Raw genomic sequence first — 21,882 nt, forward strand, 5'->3', positions numbered from 1 at the left:
TGCCACAGGAACTTCTTGCAGCTCAAACCGGCAAAACCAACGAGCTGGTCATTGACTTTGGGAGGTCGAGGACAAGGTCACAACCTATTAAGATCAAGGGAATCGAGGTACAGACCGTGGACTCATTCAAGTACCTTGGGGTGTGGGTGGACAACAAGCTGGACTGGACCGTTAACACGGACCACTTGTACAGGAAAGGACAGACCAGGCTGTACTTCCTGAGGAGGCTGTGCTCCTTCCATTTGTAAGAAACTCTTGTTGATGTACTACCAGTCTGGTTGCCAGTGTTCTGTTCTACATCGTAGTGTGCTGGAGGGAGGAGGGCAGTACATCTAAGGACAGCTCCAGACTGGAGCAACTGATCAGGCGGGCCAGCTCTACGATCGGAATGAAACTGGACTCTCTGGTGACGGTGGCAGAGAAGAGGACTGTGGAGAAACTACTGATGGATGGATGCTGCCAGTCACCCTCTGCATACCGCAATAAAGTATCTATCTATGAGGACTGTGGAGAAACTACTGATGGATGGATGCTGCCAGTCACCCTCTGCATACCGCAATAAAGTATCTATCTATCACATACATATCTCCCAGAATCCTGCAGAGCATCAAGAGCATTAACGGTCCAAATGCTTCTGAGCAACAAACATGGTTATCGGGTCCTTAGTTTCTGTACATATACTGTACATATACATTCACTGTACAAACATACATATACAGTACATATTTCACTGTACAAACATATATATTAATTAATGTAGCAATGATTGTAGGTGTGGTGAGACTATCCTCTGCACTTGATCCATCACCTCCTGGGAGGTGAGGGGAGTAGTGGGCAGCAGCGGTGGCCGCGCCCGGGAATCATCTTTGGTGATTTAACCCCCAATTCCAACCCACGACCTACCGATCTCAGGGCGGACACCCTAACCACTAGGCCACTGAGCAGGCAGTATATTGTACAGTATATACATAAATATACAGGAGTTTGAATTCTAAGAATGTATGCTTTGTTTGAGAATAAATTAAATATGGACTTTCGTATCACAAAGGAACTTTGCTTATTCTTTACTTAATGGTCCAAGTTTGTTATCAGAAGAAAAGCCTGCCGAAAGCCGCGAGTGCATTAACGAAAGTGCTGTCAATCAAAATCCATCTTGTGTAAAAGTCTTTATTGTGTCAACAATCTTGGTAAAAAAGAATAAATAACAACAAATAAATATAATCCATCATTAAATAAAGGGAGCAATAAATAAGCAGTAGAAAAGAGTCAAAGGAGAGGTGGCGCCTCCTGCTGGTGGTGGCGGAGATTACATGTTGGCGATCAGCAGGTGTAACTGCTGCAGGTGTAACTGACTTTCACTGCGGATCAACTCCCATGATGCACTGCTGCCTTCCTGTACACACACACACACACACACGTACTGTATTACTTATTGTGGAACATGCATATATTTTTAAGAGTTAGTTCTTTATTCATAGTCATGTTTAAAGCAGCTAATATTTTCCTATGTGTACTTTTTATGCTTGTATCTTTCCGCAAGCAAACTCTGTGCTTTACCTTGAAGGCGTTGGAATGTGGGAATACGACAATACTCCCTTTTTACCTTATCAGTATTAGAACAAAGAGGCTGTAATCCTTTCTGGGCAGGGTGGGGGCTGTTTTCGTATTCAATAAGTTGTCTCTTCCCGTTTGATTTTCAGACCGCTTCTAAATGCTGGTATTAGCGCACTGTAAGATTGGTCTCCTTAAGCTTTAGTAAAACTTGATAATATTCCTATTCTGTCTTGATGGTCCTTCTTACTCAATATATGTCATCTGAAAGAATTTGGGATTGACCAGTGACTTTTATTCCTTGAGAGGAAGACTGGTCAGACGCAACATTATACAACACATACACATGTACTGTAGTACTTATACAATACATACACATACTGTAGTACTCAACACATACACATGTACTGTAGTACTTATACAACACATACACATGTACTGTAGTACTTATACAACACATACACATGTACTGTAGTACTTATACAATACATGTACTGTAGTACTTATGTAACACATACACATGTACTGTAGTACTTAACACATACACAGGTACTCTAGTACTTATACAACACATACACAAGTAGTAATTGTACAATACTTCATGGTACTTGCAATAAAATACTTGTGCAATCAGAGTACTTACAGTGTGGTTGAGAGTAGCAGTGGTCAGCGTGTGGTAGTACTCCTTCAGTGGTTTTGTTAGAAGGCAGTTTTCAGGTGAACTCTAAAGTTGGGGGAAGAAAGTAAACTTATTGATGTTCCGTGTAGTACTTTTAAAAAATAATAGTGTACTTACGTCCTGTGTAAAAGTTTGCAAAAGGAATAGTGTACTTAAATAATGTGTTTTCTAAAGTAATAGGGTACTTAATTACTGTGTTTTTAAAAGCAAAAGGGTACTTAAATACAGTGTTTTCAAAAGCAATAGGGTACTTTATAAAATAGTGTTTTCAAAAGCCATAGGGCACTTAAATGCAGTGTTTTCAAAAGCAATAGGATACTTAAATGCAGTGTTTTCAAAAGCAATAGGGTACTTAAATGCAGTGTTAATAGGGTACTTAAATGCAGTGTTTTCAAAAGCAATAGGGTACTTAAATGCAGTGTTTTCAAAAGCAATAGGGTACTTAAGTAGTGTGTTTTCAAAAGCAATAGGGTACTTAAATACTGTTTTCAAAAGCAATAGGGTACTTAAATGCAATGTTTTCACAAGCAATAGGCTACTTAAATACTGTGTTTTCAAAAGCAATAGGATACTTAAATACTGTTTTCAAAAGCAATAGGGTACTTGAATGCAGTGTTTTCAAATGCAAAAGGGGTACTTAAATAGTGTGTTTCAAAATCAATAGGGTACTTAAATGCTGTTTTCAAAAGCAATAGCCTACTTAAATGCAGTGTTTTCAAAAGCAATAGCCTACTTAAATACTGTGTTTTCAAAAGCAATAGGGTACTTATATACTGTGTTTTCAAAAGCAATAGGGTACTTAAATGCAGTGTTTTCAAAAGTAATAGTGTACTTAAATTCTGTGTTTTCAAAATCAAAAGGGTACTTAAATACTGTGTTTTCAAAAGCATTAAGGTACTTCAATACTGTGTTTTCATAAGCAATAGTGTACTTAAATACTGTGTTTTCAAAAGCAATAGGGTACTTAAATACTGTGTTTTCAAAAGCCATTGGGTACTTAAATACTGTGTTTTCAAAAGCAATAGGGTATTTAAATACTGTGTTTTCAAAAGCAATAGGGTACTTAAATACTGTGTTTTCAAAAGCAATAGGGTACTGAAATACTGTGTTTTCAAAAGCACTAGGGTATTTATATACTGTGTTTTCAAAAGCAATAGGGTACTTAAATCTGTGTTTTCAAAAGTAATAGTGTACTTAATAGTGTTTTCAAAAGCAATAGGGTACTTACGCAGTGTGAGACCTCCTCCTTCTGTCTATGCAGGAGTACCAGCAGGTTCTCGGTCTTGGTGGCGTCCCAGCTGACGGCTGACATGTTGACCTGCTGGTACAGGTCTAAAATGTGACCCAGACTGTCTCGCACAAAAGCCAGCTTGCACGGCGCCTGCATGGACACACCTGGTCAGCGTCTGTGCTGATTGGCAGAGGACACAGGAAGTGGGCGCACTTTGACTCAACTCACCTGAGACGTTGCGGCCAATCTGTAAAGTGTTCTCGGGAACGGAAGTGGACTGTCCTCCTCCGTCATGGGACCGCCCTGGAACAAAGAAGACATTGGTTCAGGTCCAGGTGAGGGGACCTCATGACCCCTGAAGACCCCAAAGTCTGGCGCTACCTACCAGGTCCTGGACCAGAGACTGACACCTGTCACTCAAGTCCATGTAACGTCTCAGCCAATCACAGCAGAGGGCGGGGAGGAACACGGCGTAGAGGATGAAGACCACCTGTGTGGGTCTGCCCATGATGATGATGATGATGAGGACCAGGACCAGGACCAGGACCAGAAGATCAGTCTTGCAATATCCATCATGCTGATGTGTGTGCACTTATATTGGAGACGGGAAAAAGAAAGCTGGTGTGGAAAAAGACCCAAATTCTGTTTCTGCTCTCACTTTCGAGCTACACACATACACACGCGCGCGCACACACACACGTGCGCACACATACACGCACACGCATACAAATGTAGATAAATGACATAATATCACATTATCATAACTGCAAACAAAGTAAAACTTTCTAAAACACACCAAAGCAGAGCAAAAGCCGACAGGAAGTGACGTCACTAAATCAAAAAGCGTGTCTTTCTTGTCAGGAAGTCCCTGAATTCACTTTCCTTTTCCAAACCTCCTTCTTTGCATGGAATCATTGGTGAACTTATCGGCGTTAAAAAAACCCGGAAAACTAATTTGTATCAACGTGGAGTAGACAACATGATCAGAGTCGCATTATTCCAAGTACGAAACAAATGAATAATTACGTTTTATTTTGAGGAATCCGTTTTCCGGTTTCACTTTTGAGTCGCGAGGGAATCACCGATGATGGCGTCACTTTTTTTGTGTTTTACTACTTTGTATTTAGTTTGCTTGGATGTACTTCTTGTGTACTTGCGACGTCTTAAGTGTATTTTTATTGTCATTACTGTTCGTCGATTGTAGTTTTGTGTCGAAGCTGAAACTTGGTCATGTGACCAGAAAGAGACGGTTCTTACTGGTTCCAGAGCGGTGCGTTCATTGGTTATCACTTTAGCCCCCGCCTACTTGCGAAAGCGCGCCATATTTGTTTTTCTGTACCTACATGACGGCGAATAAAATGAAGACTTTCGTTCGTGTACATGGCTTAAACCTTTAGTGAGGCTCAACGTGTGTGAATTGACCTCTGAAGATGGATTTTTATATCACCTAATGCGTTTTAATCGACCCTGAGACTTTTTCGCGTGGAGTTGTACGACGAAGAGGCGAATTATTGTCTATGTAACTAAAAAAGGTACATGCGTTATTGGTGGTGACGTCATAAGTGTATGCAGGTGTGATGGAGGTGGACATCTTGGAGTTTGTGGTGCCGGTGGAGAACAACAAATGTGTCTTTGTATGGGACATCGAGGCAAACTTCACGGAGGCTCACATCTATGTAAGACACACACTCTATTTGGACCTTCATCTTCTAACTGTGTATGTTTGCAGGAGGGCTTATATGCCATCTTCTCCTCCTTCGGACCCCTCTACCTGCTGAAGGTGTGCCCTAACGCCCCCATGAGCGCGCCCGGCTTCTACGCCCTCATCAAGTTCTACTCTGCTCTTCATGCCCAAAAAGCCCAGCAGCACACAGATGGACACTCACTCTTCCAGAACTCTCCTCTCAAGGTGAGTTTGCCCCGGCCACTCTTAGGCCCCGTTTACACTAAGCCGGATAAGGTTATCCAGGGTAAATCACACCTAACCTTATCCGTGTCCACACACAAATCAAATCAACGTTATTTATAAAGCACACTTAAAATTTACCACAGGGGTAGCCAAAGTGCTGTGCAATAGGTTAAAAGATAACACAAGAAAAAACGAGCAAACACAACACAACACAAACAAGAGTACGATAAAAAAAACATAAAAACTTATGGGACGCCATAACAGGATGGAGATCACAGAGTGTTAAAGGACATGGAATAAAAGTATGTTTTTAAGAGCGATTTAAAAACAGGAAGAGAGGAGGCCTGTCCAACACTCAAAGGTAAGTAGTTCCAGAGCTTGGGAGCAGCAGCGGCGAAAGCTCTTTCACCTCTAAGCTTCAGCCTTGTGTCAGGGACCGTCAACAGCAGCTGATCGGCTGATCTCAGGGATCGGGGGGGGGGGGGCAGTAAGGCTGAAGGAGGTCGGAGAGATATGTTGGAGCGAGGTTGTTTAGACATTTGAAAACATATAGGAGTTTAAAGTTGATTCTGTAGCGCACAGGGAGCCAGTGAAGGGACGCTAGTATAGGTGTGATGTGCCTACACCTGTGGGTCTGTGTTAGCAGACGAGCAGCAGAGTTCTGCACAAGCTGCAGATGGGCGAGGGAGGCCTGGCTAATGCCTACGTACAGGGCATTGCAGCAGTCAAGACGAGTCGAGATAAAGGCGTGGATTAATTTCTCAAAATCAGGTCCTGACAAAAACGGTTTCACTTTCGCTATTTGGCGTAATTGATAAGATTTGTTTTTCGAACTTAAAATCTGAGTCAAACTTTACCCCCAGGTTTGTGACAGTCGCTGAGATAAGGGGACAGAGTGTAGAGGTCAACGTTGGGGGAGGGAGAGCGACTTGGACCGAACAACATAACTTCTGTCTTGCCACCGTTTAAGACCCCCGCCCGCCTCCGTACGCCGGCGCAACACGATCTGGTACGCATGCGCGGAAAATGCCCATGTCATAGTCACCTCCAGTGTTGCTTTGTGTGCAAGTTCTTAAATGTAACTTATCTGAACAATATCCAGTGTTGTGGTATTTCAATTAACTGGAATCCAGTGTGCTGTGGGGCCCTATTGTAGTGAATCACACCTGAGCCATCATAAATTAATCAAATCTTTATTAGACTTAGACCAGTGGTTCTTAACCTTGCTGAGGTACCGAACCCCACCAGTTTCATATGCGCATTCACCGAACCCTTTAGTGAAAAATAAGTTTTTTCAAATTCAAAACAAAGTTATAGGTTTTTGGTAGCACTTTAGTATGGGGAACATATTCTAAGTGACAAAGACTTAATTTAGAGTTATTTGGTTAGGGTTAGGGGCAGGGTTAGAGGGTTAGGGTTATAATAAGGCCATGCCGAATAAGGCATTAATAAGTACTTAATAATGACTAGTTAAGAGCCAATGTTACTAATTAGCATGTTAATAAGCAACTAATCAATGGTGAATATGTTCCCCATGTTTTTTTACTGGTGCACAAAATGAACCGTGCATGAACATCACCTTGTTCAAATAACAAAACCAACACAGTGCATAAACTCACAACAAATTACACACCTGCAAATCAGTCTGACTTCTGCTGTTGCCATATCCGTAGTACGCCGATAGGGAGAAGTTTTTATTTACATGATGAGTCTGGTGTGTTTTGACCTCCGCCGAACCCCTAAGCCCGACTCACCGAACCCCTAGGGTTCGATCGAACCCAGGTTAAAAACCACTGACTTGACTTAGACTTACTTCCTTTTTATTGTCATTCAAATTTGAACTTTACAGTACAGATAAGAACTAAATTTTATTTCCTTAGCTCATGGTAGTGCAGGATAAAAAAGCAATAAGGTGCATGTATAAATAAATAAATAAATAGGTTAATGTACACTTAAATATATTGCACTTTTTCACATGCGTCCACATTTATGGATGTATGTTATATTGTCTTTTTTTTATTCCAGCGAGTTAATCCATTTTGGGGGGAGTTGAGGAGATTTTTATGATGCGTTCAAGAGTCTTACGGCCTGAGGGAAGAAGCTGTTACAGAACCTGGAGGTTCTGCTTCGGAGGCTGCGGAACCTCTTTCTAGAGTCCAGCAGTGAAAACAGTCCTTGGTGAGGGTGGGAGGAGTCCTTGCAGATTTTCTGAGCCCTGGTCAGGCAGCGGCTTTTTGCGATCTCCTGGATAGGAGGAAGAGGAGTCCTGATGATCTTTTCCGCCGTCCTCACCACTCTCTGGAGAGACTTCCAGTCTGAGGCACTGCAGGCTCCAGTCCAGACAGAGATGCTGTTGGTCAGCAGGCTCTCTATAGTGCCTCTGTAGAATGTGGTGAGAATGGGGGGAGGGAGCTGTGCTCTTTTCATCCGACGCAAAAAGTGCATGCACTGCTGAGCTCTTTTTACAAGAGCTCCGCTGTGTAGGGACCAGGTTATATTGTCAGTTATCTGCACCCCCAGGAACTTGGTGCTGCTTACCATCTCCACCGCTGTGCCGTTGATGAAGAGTGGAGCGTGGCTGGACTGGTGTTTCCTGAAGTCAACGATGATCTGCTTGGTCTTGTCGACATTAAGGACCAGGTTGTTGGTTCTGCACCAGTCAACCAGATGTTTCACCTCTTCCCTGTAGTCCATGTCGTTGTTGTCATGGATGAGGCCCACTACTGTCGTGTCGTCTGCATACTTCACAATGTGGTTAGTAGTGGACCTGGCGCAGCAGTCATGGGTCATCAACGTGAACAGCAGCGGACTCAGGACGCAGCCCTGGGGGGAGCCGGTGCTCAGGGAGATGGAGGTGTTGTTGCCCACTCTCACAGATTGGGGTCTGTCTGTGAGGAAGTCAAGCAGTCAGTTGCATGGGAGGTACTGAATCCAAGGGGGGCCAGTTTGCTCACCAAGTGCTGCGGGATGATGGTGTTGAATGCTGAGCTGAAGTCCAGAAACAACATCCGCACGTGTGTGTCCTTTCCTTCCAGATGTTCTAAGCTCAGGTGGAGTGCAGAGGAGATGGCGTCCTCTGTGGAGCGGTTAGGGCGATAAGCAAACTGGTATGGTTCGAATGTGGGGGGAAGTCTGGAGACAATATATTCCTTTACCAGCCTCTCGAAGCACTTCATTATGATGGGGGTGAGGGCAATCATTGAGGGAGGAGATTGTGGGTTTTTTAGGCACTGGAATGATTGTGGCCGTCTTAAAACATGATGGTACCACAGCCTGAGTCAGCGAGATGTTGAAGATGTCTGTGAGAACCCCAGCCAGCTGGTCTGCACATCCATTAATCACCTTGCCTGGAATGTCATCAGGTACCGGTGCTTTCCGGGGGTTCACTCTCCTCAGGGTTTTCCGGACATCCACTATGTCCAGTTTGAGCGGCTGCTCATCAGGAGTGGTGTTAAGTGCCTCAAACCTCGCAAAGTAGTTGTTAAGGTCATCTAGGAAGCTGATACTGTTGTCACAGGGACGGGGGGCAGCTTTATAGTCCGTGATGACCTGTATGCCCTGCCACATTCGTCTAGTGTTTGTGGGGTTGTTATTAGACACATAAACAATGTGATAAAGAACATTTAACATTAATCAATCTAGGGATGTAGATATCTGGTCAGGACACTCCTCACTCTTTTGCCTTCACCTTCATTGTCCATTCGTTTTTGGTGACTTTTATGCTCTGGACATTTAACATTAATCAATCTAGGGGTGTAGATATCTGGTCAGGACACTCCTCACTCTTTTGCCTTCACCTTCATTGTCCATTCGTTTTTGGTGACTTTTATACTCTGGACCTAGACGTTGAGTCCGCGACATACATGGCGGACAATAACTGATATAGTCTGCTTTGCCAGTCCAAATGCATTCGCTGTTTTCTTCGACGGCCAAGCAATACAAAGCACACACTACCTTTTTTATCACATCCACGGGAGCTCGCATTCTCCTTGTCTCTCCTTCGACAAATGGACAAAGTTTTTCGCTAAGTAGCATCACAGCTGACCCGGCCAGACATTCGAAAGTTCTCTTGCCGTCTGAGAAATGTTTTATCCCAAATAGCTTCAATCGCTGAAACCCAAACTGAAACCCACTACTACCGACCACGCAGTCTGATAGTTTATATATCAATGATGAAATCTTAACATTGCAACACATGCCAATACGGCTGGGTTAACTTATAAAGTGCAATTTTAAATTTCCCGCTAAACTTCCGGTTGAAAACGTCTTTGTATGATGACGTATGCGAGTGACGTCACTAGATAAACGGAAGTATTGGTACACCTTTGAATCCAATACAAAAAAGCTGTTTTCATCTCAAAATTCCACAGTATTCTGGACATCTGTGTTGGTGAATATTTTGCAATTTGTTTAATGAACAATGAAGACTGCAAAGAAGAAAGTTGTAGGTGGGATCGGTGTATTAGCGGCTGGCTGTAGCAACACAACCAGGAGGACTTACTTGGATAGCAGACGCGCTAGCCGGCGCTAGCCGGCGCTAGCCGACGCTAGCCGCCGACCGCACGGATGATCGGGTGAAGTCTTACGTCCTTCCGTCGATCGCTGGAACGCAGGTGAGCACGGGTGTTGATGAGCAGATGAGGGCTGGCTGGCGTAGGTGGAGCGCTAATGTTTTTATCATAGCTCTGTGAGGTCCGGTTGCTAAGTTAGCTTCAATGGCGTCGTTAGCAACAGCATTGTTAAGCTTCGCCAGCCTGGAAAGTATTAACCGTGTAGTTACAGGTCCAGGGTTTAATAGTATTGTTGATTTTCTGTCTATCCTTCCAGTCAGGGGTTTATTTCTTTTGTTTATTATCTTCATTTGAGCTCGATGCTATCACGTTAGCTCCGTAGCTAAAGTGCTTCGCCGATGTATTGTCGTGGAGATAAAAGTCACTGTGAATGTCCATTTCGCGTTCGACTCTCATTTTCAAGAGGATATAGTATCCGAGGTGGTTTAAAATACAAATCCGTGATCCACAATAGAAAAAGGAGAAAGTGTGGAATCCCCTTGTACCTAAGTTACGGTCAGTGCGAAAAAGGATACGCCCTTTCATCCTCGCTCAAATTAATGGGGTAATGGTCGCTTTCTCGGTCCGAATCTCTCTCGCTGCTGGTGTAAACAATAGGGAAATGTGAGCAGCACTCCAGCTTGTGACGTCACGCTACTTCCGGTAGGGGCAAGGCTTTTTTTTTATCAGCGACCAAAAGTTGCGAACTTTATTGTCGATGTTCTCTACTAAATCCTTTCAGCAAAAATATGGCAATATCGCGAAATGATCAAGTATGACACATAGAATGGATCTGCTATCCCCGTTTAAATAAACAAAATTCATTTCAGTAGGCCTTTAAGGTGATTTCCACAAGTGTGTGTACATGTAGAAGAAGGACAAAACACGGGTATGTCTGCATGACTCGCCTTCATATTTGCAGCGGTTAACTCCGAGCTTTATTATGAAGCTGGCAGTGGCGTGTTCTTTCTGATGTCACTTCCTGTGTGGGCGAGGTCTTTCTGGCGTCACTTCCTCTCCGAACTCACTTTGTAAACGATCAATGAGTCCATACAAAGCTAAGTGCCGGAGATTCAAGAATTACACGGCTGACTTAGGGCTGGGCGATATGGCCTTTTATTAATATCTCAATATTTTTAGGCCATGTCACGATACACAATATATATCTCGATATTTGGCCTTAGCCTTGAATGAACACTTGATGCATATAATCCAACCAGTATGATTATATGTGTCTACATTAAAACATTCTTGTTCATACTGCATTAATATATGCTAATTTTAAACTTTCATGCAGAGGGAAATCACAACTAAGTCAATTTACCAAAACTGTATTTATTAACAGTTATTAAGCAGTGGCACAAATGTTCATGTCATTTCAAAACAAAGTGCAAGATTGTCAGAGACATTTTAAAACAAGCTAAGAGTTCACTTTTGTGCATGATGTCACTAAGATGACATATCAAAACACTAAATTAAAGTGCATTTTTTGTACAGAATGCCACTACAATAGTTTAAAACAAATAACGTGCACTTTTGTGCATGATGTCACACAAGATATTTCAATGAGCTGCATAGTAGGAAATCAAATAGTGTATGTCCTTCGCTATGTGGTAGGTTACGGCGGACGTTATCTCCTTCTGTTGTTGACTATTTTCATACGGTGTTGATCTGGAAATGGTTGCTTGGGCATTTCGTGGGAGTGGCACCGGCCGGAGCGGAGTTTCAAGCACTCCTTATTCTCTAGCGGGTGACTTTTCAAATGATGCTACAAATTAGTAGAGCTGCTACTTTTTGTAGCAACGCTTTTGCCGCATACTTGACATATTACGGTGTGTGTTCAACATATTCCCGCTTGAAGCCAAACCACCGCCAGACGATGGATCCCCTGCTTTTTTTCTTGGGAATTAATTATTCTTCCTTCATTTGTTACCAGTTCGCACCTTCTTTCTCTCGTATTACCACTCGCACCGCACCGCGAGCTTCACAGCTAACGTTACCCATGCCGCTACCTCTCTGCTCCGCGAGGGCGTATGATGTTGCGCGCATGACAGTATGTTATGTATGTAACAAGGTGCGCTTGTTTTACGTCTCTGAGAAGGAGAGACAAGGTGAGAACAGCCTGTAGTGTAATGCCCGTAGCTAAAAGCAACTGTGTGAGAACTAATAGTCTAATATCACGATATAGTAATTTTCTATATCGCACAGAGACAAACCCGCGATATATCGAGTATATTCAATATATCGCCAAGCCATAGGCTGACTTACTCGTGTAAAAATTTGTCCGAGGAGGGGGACTTTAAACGATAGTTTAGTGTGGCTGTAAGTGTGGGGCTTAGGCTAAATCATTATTTTAAGGGGTTAAACGACTAAGTGTAGACATGGCCTTAGACCCCGTTTACACTAAAAAATAAGGTTATCTACGGTAAATCACACCTAACCTTATCCGTGTCCACACACAACAATGCCACCGTTTAAGACCCCCACACCCTCCGTCCACCGGCGCAGCGCGACCTAGACGCATGCGCAAAAAAAAAACACCTGAGCGTCCATCTGCTCCAATCTCCCCAGTAGATGACTTTACTTCACTGTGAAGTTATTTAAAAGCTATACTGTAAATCGTTTGCTGTGCATTTTACATTTGTTTGCTGTGTTTTGTGTGGAAGTTTTAAAATTAATGTATCTCCTTTGAACAATATCCAGTGTTGTGGTATTTCAATGAACTAGAATCCAGTGTGCTGTGGGGCCCTATTGTAGTGAATCACACCTGAGCCATCATAAATTAATCAAATCTTTAATCGACATGAGAAAGTAGACAATGCGATATAGAACATTTTACAATAATTAACCTAGACAGAAAATACCCAAAGTATTGTTGTTGTGGGTTGACTCCGCCGTTGGGGTATTCTTTTGTGAGATGGCGTCAGGGGATAAGCTGGGTCACCCAAAATAAAAAAAGGGCCCGGATCGTCATCTTCCAGCAGTTGTTGGGACACAAGGGGGTGGTTCCATCTTTCAGCTGCGCGCTAATTGCGGCCATTTCACAGTCACATCCATAAAGCAATATTTATAGTCACACACTGCCTGTATCACATCCATGGGAAAAAGGGACCAAGTTTTTCGGTAAATAGACAGCTGACCCGGACATTTGAAACGTCTTAGAAGTGTTTTATCCGAAATAGCTACAATTGGCAACGGTATTGATGTGTGGTTTCCAAAAGCGCCTGAACATGTAGAAGGAGAAACATGGGCATGCCTGGATGAGCCGCCTCCATCTTTGTTATGAAGCTGACTATGGCGCGGTCTTTCTGGCGTCACTTCCTGTGTGGGCGGGGTCTGTCTGCCGTCACTTCCTCTCCGAACTCACTTTGTAAACGATCAATGAGTCCATACAAAGCTAAGTGCCGGAGATTCAAGAAATACACGGCTGACTTACCCGTATAAAAATTTGTCCCAGGAGGGGGACCTTAAACGCTGGTTTAGTGTGACTGAAACGGGGCTTAGGCTAAATAATTATTCGTTTAAGGGGTTAAACGACTTAGTGTAGACATGGCCTTAGTCAGGTGTCCTCAATTTCAACATGTTTCTTCCCTAAGGAATCATCAGTCTAGATCAGACCAAGGCAAATAACGGTCCGCATATGGCACGCTAAAATTTTAAAAGCGGCCCGCCGGACGTTTCCTAATAATTTTTCCAGACCTTTAAAGGCCTACTGAAATGATTTTTTTATTTAAACGGGGATAGCAGATCCATTCTATGTGTCATACTTGATCATTTCGCGATATTGCCATATTTTTGCTGAAAGGATTTAGTAGAGAACATCGACGATAAAGTTCGCAACTTTTGGTCGCTGATAAAAAAAAGCCTTGCCTGTACCGGAAGTAGCGTGACGTCGCAGGTTGAAGGGCTCCTCACATTTCCCCATTGTTTACACCAGCAGCGAGAGCGATTCGGACCGAGAAAGCGACGATTACCCCATTAATTTGAGCGAGGATGAAAGATTCGTGGATGAGGAACACGTGAGAGTGAAGGACTAGAGAGGCAGTGCAGGACGTATCTTTTTTCGCTCTGACCGTAACTTAGGTACAAGGGTTCATTGGATTCCACACTTTGTCCTTTTTCTATTGCGGATCACGGATTTGTATTTTAAACCACCTCGGATACTATATCCTCTTGAAAATGAGAGTCGAGAACGCGAAATGGACATTCATAGTGACTTTTATCTCCACGACAATACATCGGTGAAGCACTTTAGCTACGGAGCTAACGTGATAGCATCGTGCTTAAATGCAGATAGAAACAAAAGAAATAAGCCCCTGACTGGAAGGATAGACAGAAGATCAACAATACTACTATCAGGAGACACCGAACCAAACACTGGACCTGTAACTACACGGTTAATGCTGTGCCGCCTGTCGAAGCCTAGCAATGCTGTTGCTAACAACGCCATTGAAGCTAACTTAGCTACGGGACCTCGTCAGAGCTATGATAAAAACATTAGCGCTCCACCTACGCCAGCCCTCATCTGCTCATCAACACCCGTGCTCACCTGCGTTCCAGCGATCGACGGCGCGACGAAGGACTTCACCCGATCATCGATGCGGTCGGCGGCTAGCGTCGGATAGCGCGTCTGCTATTCAACTCAAGTCCTCCTGGTTGTGTTGCTGTAGCCGGCCGCTAATACACCGATCCCACCTACAGCTTTCTTTGCAGTCTTCATTGTTCATTAAACAAATTGCAAAATATTCACCAACACAGATGTCCAGAATACTGTGGAATTTTGCGATGAAAACAGAGCTGTTTGTATTGGATACAATGGTGTACCAATACTTCCGCTTCAACCATTGACGTGACGCGCAAACGTCATCATATCGAAACGTTTTCAGCCGGAAGTTTGCCGGGAAATTTAAAATTGCACTTTATAAGTTAACCCGGCCGTATTGGCATGTGTTGCAATGTTAAGATTTCATCATTGATATATAAACTATCAGACTGCGTGGTCGGTAGTAGTGGGTTTCAGTAGGCCTTTAACGAAACCGTAACCGCCATTATGATGTGCAGCGCTTTTTTCAAATTACCGTAAGTCTTGAACTATAGAAAGTATTTCAATGGTTGGACTCTGCGCTTTTGAGTGATATACAGGTTCACAGCCTGAACGTCTCCTTTTGACTGCTTGGCACATGTGGCCTCCGAGCAGCCCTTAATGAGGTTAATTGCTGTGGCATCTAGTATCAACAAAGGTTGGTATCAGTATCAGATTGATATCAGCAGGATTATTCCATTTTATTATAATCACAATGAAGACAAAATCACTAAATCATTCAATGATCTGAAATAAAAATATTAAAATATGATGTAATGTGTGAAGGTGAAATAAAATTGTGTGTGCCACTTGCAATGATTGCAATCATAATTAACATATTTGAGTTGCAGCTGCGCGCGTAGCATTTCTCCCACGTCTCCTGAGAGGAAACCTGCCTGGAATGTCTGCAGCTCATATTCCACATTTCATATCTTGCCACACAAACAATGTATCAGGACACAACAAGTTACTTACTCATGCTGGAGATGAAGCACAAGTTGCCATCTGCGCATGTCAGTGCACCGTCTACGCATTGGGTGGGATCACTACCCACTACCATGCCTGTTTGGCCTTCGGTACACTTGCACTTCAGTTCAGCTGCGAATAGAAAATATGAAAAGTTTTTTACTTTGATTGGCTGATATAAATTCAAAGCACATATTTCATCTAGTTAGTGAACACAAAAAGAGTCAAAAAGAAAGAAAACCGTGCACTTCTGTCGCTTCCTGCCGTCACGCGCATGCGCAGTGACAGGAGCGAGGCATTGATTGATTGAAACTTATATTAGTAGATTGCACAGTTCAGTACATATTCCGTACAATTGACCACTAAATGGTAACACCCGAATAAGTTTTTCAACTTGTTTAAGTCGGGTCCACGTAATCAATTCATGGTAGCACGTAATCAATTCATGGTAGCGGACTGAACATGTGTGCGCGGTCGTACTCAACGGCGTCCAAGTGACGTCATAATAATATTATATATATTATAATGTCAGCTCGTTCTGAGCACAGAATGTTCCTCATATCGCAGTCATTTAAAAAAAGAACAATCCAACATGCTAACAAGTTATATTAAAAATGTTTAGAAATAATTTTTACTTACCGGAAGTCACATAGTTGACATAGGTGACTCCTAGGGCCCAAAGCAGGACGTTAGTGATCTGCATGCTGGCAAAAAAGCTGGCGTGATGAAAACACTCAGGAAGTGGAAGCGAGAGATGTCTGTTCAACTGCTGCTGATGTTTGTGTGCAATCATATCATGCTCCACTTATATAGCATTCTCTCGTCGTGACGTGGGATCACTGTCGTCCATCACAGCAGGCCTGACACGTCACAGTACCTTTTGGAACGTTCAGTTACGTATCAGAGAGTCGGGTCTCGGAACGTCCGCGTGGAATTGCGTCTCAGAGCATCCGAGTCCGTAAAGTTGCGCTTCAGAGGCTCGCGTGAAGTCGAGTGTCAGAAAGGGGCGTGTCGGAACGTCCACGTAAAGTTGCGCTTCAGAGCGTCCGAGTTAAGTTAAGCGTTGCTATGGTGACGCAATGTCTTTGTTGTTATGTCTAAATATTCCAACGTTTTATTTATTGGTGACTAAATATTGCAATTGAATGATTTTAAACTTTAATATTATCCAATATTGCAACAAATATTACATGATCAAACTTTCCCAACATACAAGACAACTTGTCTTTTAGTAGTAAGTAAGCAAACAAAGGCTCCTAATTTAGCTGCTAACGAATGCAGTAACATATTTTGTAATTTTCCATTCTATTATTTTGTCAAAATTATTAAGGACAAGTGGTAGAAAATGAATAATTAATCTACTTGTTTATTCACTGTTAATATCTGCTTGTCCAGGGTGTACCCCGCCTTCTGCCCGAATGCAGCTGAGATAGGCTCCAGCACCCCTGCGACCACGAACGGGACAAGCGGTAGAAAATGGATGGATGGATCTGCTGACTTTCTCTTTTAACATGTTCTATCTACACTTCTGTTAAAATGTAATAATCACTTATTATTCTGTTGTTTAATACTTTACATGTATGTATGTGTGTATATATATATATATATATATATATATATATATATATATATATATATATATATATATATATATATATATATATATATATATATATATATATATATATATATATATATATACACACAGGCCTGGCCCTAACCAATCTGGCGCCCTAGGCAAGATTTTAGGTGGCGCCCCCCCTCCACATCGGCAGTGAAGTGTATATACTCACAAGAGACCGAATATCTTTGTCTTTGACCTTTTTTTTTTACTTAAAGAAAGCAAATTAACATATTATATGAGAATGTTATGTTATGATTATCTTTAACCGAATCACAGCAGTGCTCAAATTAAAAAACAGCATTCCCTCTCATGTGATATTGCTTAATTAACATTAATTATGTGCACTTTAACAACTAGGCTTACAACTAATCCTAATATATAAAGGGGTGGAAAAGTGACTATTACCTGCAGGGCAAACATTAGCTAACCAGAAGGCAATAACAATGTAAACAAAAAACACCTGCTTAAAAGATCTAATACAAATGTCCCTGAGGAATGTAAGGTGGGAGTACTGTAATTACCTAACATTACATTATTATTTTCCATAACAATTTAGCCCCCTCCACAATATTAACCCGACGTTAAAACAGAACTAGCTATTTATTGATTAGCAATTGCCGAATCATGTAACATTAGCTTAATGCTAAAAAGCCAGGTTACTATCACATTCTGTGACAGACAAATAATTTCATGTAGGCTAACGTTACATACCTGCTACCTCTGTCTTTTTCTCGTTTCTCCTCTTCTTTTCTCTTCCCTGGGCACCTGACAGTTTTGGCCGTTTTGACATCTTGTGTTGATTTTTGATGTGATGACATCCAAAAAAAGTCATGATACGGGAAGGGAGGGGGCGCACCGTGCGGGGGGAGGGGGGGCGTAATGTTGTAACAAATAATATTTCTATTAAATAGGCTTTACTTTGCATTTTAATTAACGTGGGATTATTTTTTGTATTTAGAAATAATAGTACCAACTTTTTTTTTTCTCCAACATTTGTGGCACTGGCGTGGCGCCCCCTGATGGACGGCGCCCTTAGCAGTTGCCTATACGGCCTATGCCACGGGCCGGCCCTGTATATCCATCCATCCATCCATTTTCTACCGCTTATTCCCTTCGGGGTCGCGGGGGGCGAGTGTGTATATATATATATATATATATATATATATATATATATATATATATATATATATATATATATATATATATATATATATATATATATATATATATATATATATATATATATATATATATATATATATATATACACACACACAGTAGTTTTGTCCCGATACCAATATTTTGGTACCGGTACCAAAATTATTTCGATACTTTTCTAAATAAAGGGGACCACAAAAAATTGCATTATTGGCTTGGAGGACCGGTACTTTTCAGAGGCAGTATGCTACCGAATATGATTCATTAGTATGGCGGTACTATACTAATACTGGTATACCGTACAACCCATATAACCCTTTCAGACGCATTTTTTTCTCTCAATGTGGCCCCGGGTCAAAATAATGGAAATACCAAAACTGTGCGTATGTGTCTGTCAGGTGAGGCTCAGCTCCAAGCGGGGACCTCACTTCCTGTCCCGCTGCAGACCTCTGAGCCACGCCCACTGTGTGGAGTTGGCCAATCATTGCCTGGGATTCAACGGCTGGACCTCTGACATCATCACAGTAAGACGTTTAGATTTGGCATGATACAAGAATGGGTGTAGTCGATACTGATACCATTGAGTGTCCAGGATTCGCCATACCTATTATTCGATGCTAGGATAAAAAAACAAACAAAAAAACTATTGTACATTTAAATTGATTACTTAATTGAATAGCGTGTCAAGTATTTAAGAAGACTGTGCTTCAAAATGTTCTTATACAGAATTGCATTTCAGTATTAAAAAGCTAAGAGATAATTATTCATCAGGGATGCAACCAAATGAAAATTCTTGGCCCAAAATCAAAAACTGAAAGTGAGGAAAACAAGGCTGAAAACTGAAAAACACTGGAAAAAAAGTATTATATATTATGGATTTTCTAAACTTTTATAATATGTTTTAAACGTATTTATTATATATGTTATAAACTTATTCATTATATATACTATAGTCTTATATATTATATGTTTTAAATAGATTTATTATACAGTATATGTTAAAAACTTATATTATCTGTTATAAACTTATTCATTAAATATATCATAGTCTCGTATATTATGTTTTAAACCGGTTTATTATACAGTATATGTTATAAACCTATACATTATGTTATAAACGTCTTCATTATATATATCATAGTCTCGTATATCATATGTTTTAAACAGGTTTATTACACAGTGTACAGTATGTCATAGACCTATATATTATGTTATAAACTTATTTATAATGTATACTATAAACTTATTTATTATGTATGTTATAAACTTATGTTATATATGTTCTAATCTTATATATTCTAATCTTATGTATCACGTGTTATAAAATGGTATATATGTTGTAATCTCAAATATTATAGTATATGTTATACACATATTCATTATATATGATATAATCTTATATATTATGGTATAAACTTTAACAACATATTAAATATGTTATGAACTTATATATTATACGTCATAAACATATTATAAATGTCATAAACTTATTTATCATACATTATAATCTTATATATGTTTTAGGCAAGGCAACTTTATTTGTATAGCGCTTTTCATACACAAGGCAGACTCAAAGTGCTTCACAGACAAAGTGAAATGAAAGAAAATAAAAGCAAAATTAAAATGCAGACAATAAAAATAAAAATATTTTAAAACGATTTGTTATATATTTTTACATTTACAGTATGCATTGTTATAAACCCATTTATTACATGTTATAAACTAATGTTATATACATATTTATTGTAGCCATCCATCCATTTTTTACCGCTTGTCCCTTTCGGGGTCGCGGGGGGTGCTGGAGCCTATCTCAGCTGCATTCGTATATGTTATAATATTATATATATTGTTAGTGTTTTATATTATGTCATAATCTTATGAATTACGTATATATATATATATATATATATATATATGTATATATATATATATATATATATATATATATATATATATATATATATATATATATATATATATATATATATATATATATATATATATATATATATATATATATAATTATATATTTTATAACCTTATGTATTACAGTATGTTAAACACATATTTATTATATATGATATAATCTTATATATGTTATAAACTTATTTATTATAATTGTCATAAACTTATATATTATGTAATGAATGTTATAAAAGTATTTTTTTATGTTATAAACAAATTTGTTATACATTTTATAAACTTATAAATTACATGGTATAATCTTACATATTGTACATGTTATAAACGTACTTATTATATATTATATGTTATAAATGTATATAATTTTATAAACATATGTATTATTCATGGTATAATTTTATGTCACAAACTTACATAGTATAAATGTTTAAACTTATATATTCTTATAAACTTACATATATGTTATAATATTATATGTTATGGTATAAAATTACACATATCCATGTTAGAATCTTATATATGTTATAAACATTTATTACATATGTTATAATTTTGTATATTATGTTATAATTTTGTATATTATGTTATAATGTATATAGTATATGTTATAAACATAAATGTTATACATGTTATCTGTTATGTCATAAACTTATATGATATAAATGTTATGAACAGTGTTGGGACTAACGCGTTACAAAGTAACGCGTTACTGTAACGCCGTTAGTTTCGGCGGTAACTAGTAATCTAACGCGTTATTTTTAATATTCAGTAACTCAGTTACCGTTACTACATGATGCGTTACTGCGTTATTTTACGTTACTTTTTATGTAGTATTGGCTTGAAACAGAAGATCTGAGTGTGTTTTGTGGCAGCGCTACGGTGTCGTTCTTCTGAATCTCTTGTGTCACACGGAGGAGCCGCGCTGTGTGTGTGTGTCTGAGTGTGGGAAGGGAGGGAGGGGAGGGGTGCGCGCAGCAGCATTCGTGAGGGAGGGGCGGAGACAGAGAGAGCGAGAGAGTTGTTAACGCGCATGCGTCGCCAGGCTCAGCTTTTTATCAATAGATTTATCAGATTTTATTTTTTATTATCTATAGCAGGGGTGTATAAAGTGTGCCCCGGAGGCCATTTGCAGCCCACAGCTAATGTTTTAAAGGCCCACAGCACTTTCTAAAAATACTATTAAAATAAACAAAAACATAACAAAAGTGAAATAAAAAAGCTTAAAGGTGAAATGTAATTTAGAAAACGTTACAATGTTGACTAATAAAACAAAGCTGTTTTTTTTTTTTTTCAAACTGTCATTGCTCAAAACATAATATTGAATCAAAATCAATGTTATTATGAATTATAGTACACACACTCTGTCAATTATCTTATATACTCTTTATTTCTAGACTTCTAGAGTGTTTGATTATCACATCACTCTAAATGTATAAAAAATAAAGTTCACAAACATAAAGAGGGATCCTAGTGGGCCAGGCCAATATTTCCTTATCTCTAAACTAAAACTGGGTAAATGTGTAGAGTGTTCTGGGCTTCAGACATGATTTTATTTCAGAATTCCTTGAGAGAAAAAAACGCCTGATTAGGCTTTGGTATGTAAAAATAAAGTTAAAGTACGTATTTCGTTTACAGCTATGTTGTTATTATGCTGTTTGTTACTTATGTATGTTATGTTGCAGCTATTTAAAATAGTTTTGTCAATTTGT

At 40.0% G+C, this 21,882-nt stretch overlaps 2 protein-coding genes across 11 annotated transcripts in view; one reads left to right on the forward strand and one right to left on the reverse strand.

Annotated features, from left to right (window-relative positions):
* The window catches only part of rdm1 (RAD52 motif containing 1), a 48,510-nt gene that overhangs the window by 20,560 nt on the left and 6,068 nt on the right, over nt 1-21,882 (forward strand). For 7 of the 10 annotated variants that reach the window (XM_062050438.1, XM_062050437.1, XM_062050442.1 and 4 more), the window contains exons 2-4: nt 5,034-5,137; nt 5,191-5,370; nt 18,649-18,774. In XM_062050438.1, the coding sequence (XP_061906422.1) occupies nt 5,034-5,137; nt 5,191-5,370; nt 18,649-18,774 (410 nt within the window). Of the gene's footprint in view, nt 1-3,491; nt 4,083-4,310; nt 4,465-4,607; nt 4,994-5,033; nt 5,138-5,190; nt 5,371-18,648; nt 18,775-21,882 lie in introns of those variants that run through there. The other 3 variants (XM_062050440.1, XM_062050439.1, XM_062050447.1) reach the window with 3 other exon arrangements.
* On the reverse strand, nt 1,165-16,240 carry LOC133652078 (uncharacterized). The gene is made up of 7 exons (XM_062050448.1): nt 16,108-16,240; nt 15,478-15,600; nt 3,847-4,052; nt 3,690-3,764; nt 3,459-3,611; nt 2,195-2,275; nt 1,165-1,393 (listed from the first exon to the last, which is right to left on the reverse strand). The coding sequence occupies exons 1-7, from the start codon at nt 16,169-16,171 to the stop codon at nt 1,307-1,309; spliced, it is 789 nt and encodes a 262-aa protein (XP_061906432.1). The 5' UTR covers nt 16,172-16,240; the 3' UTR covers nt 1,165-1,306.

This window comes from Entelurus aequoreus, linkage group LG06 (assembly GCF_033978785.1).
Source record: "Entelurus aequoreus isolate RoL-2023_Sb linkage group LG06, RoL_Eaeq_v1.1, whole genome shotgun sequence".
NCBI lineage: Eukaryota > Metazoa > Chordata > Actinopteri > Syngnathiformes > Syngnathidae > Entelurus > Entelurus aequoreus.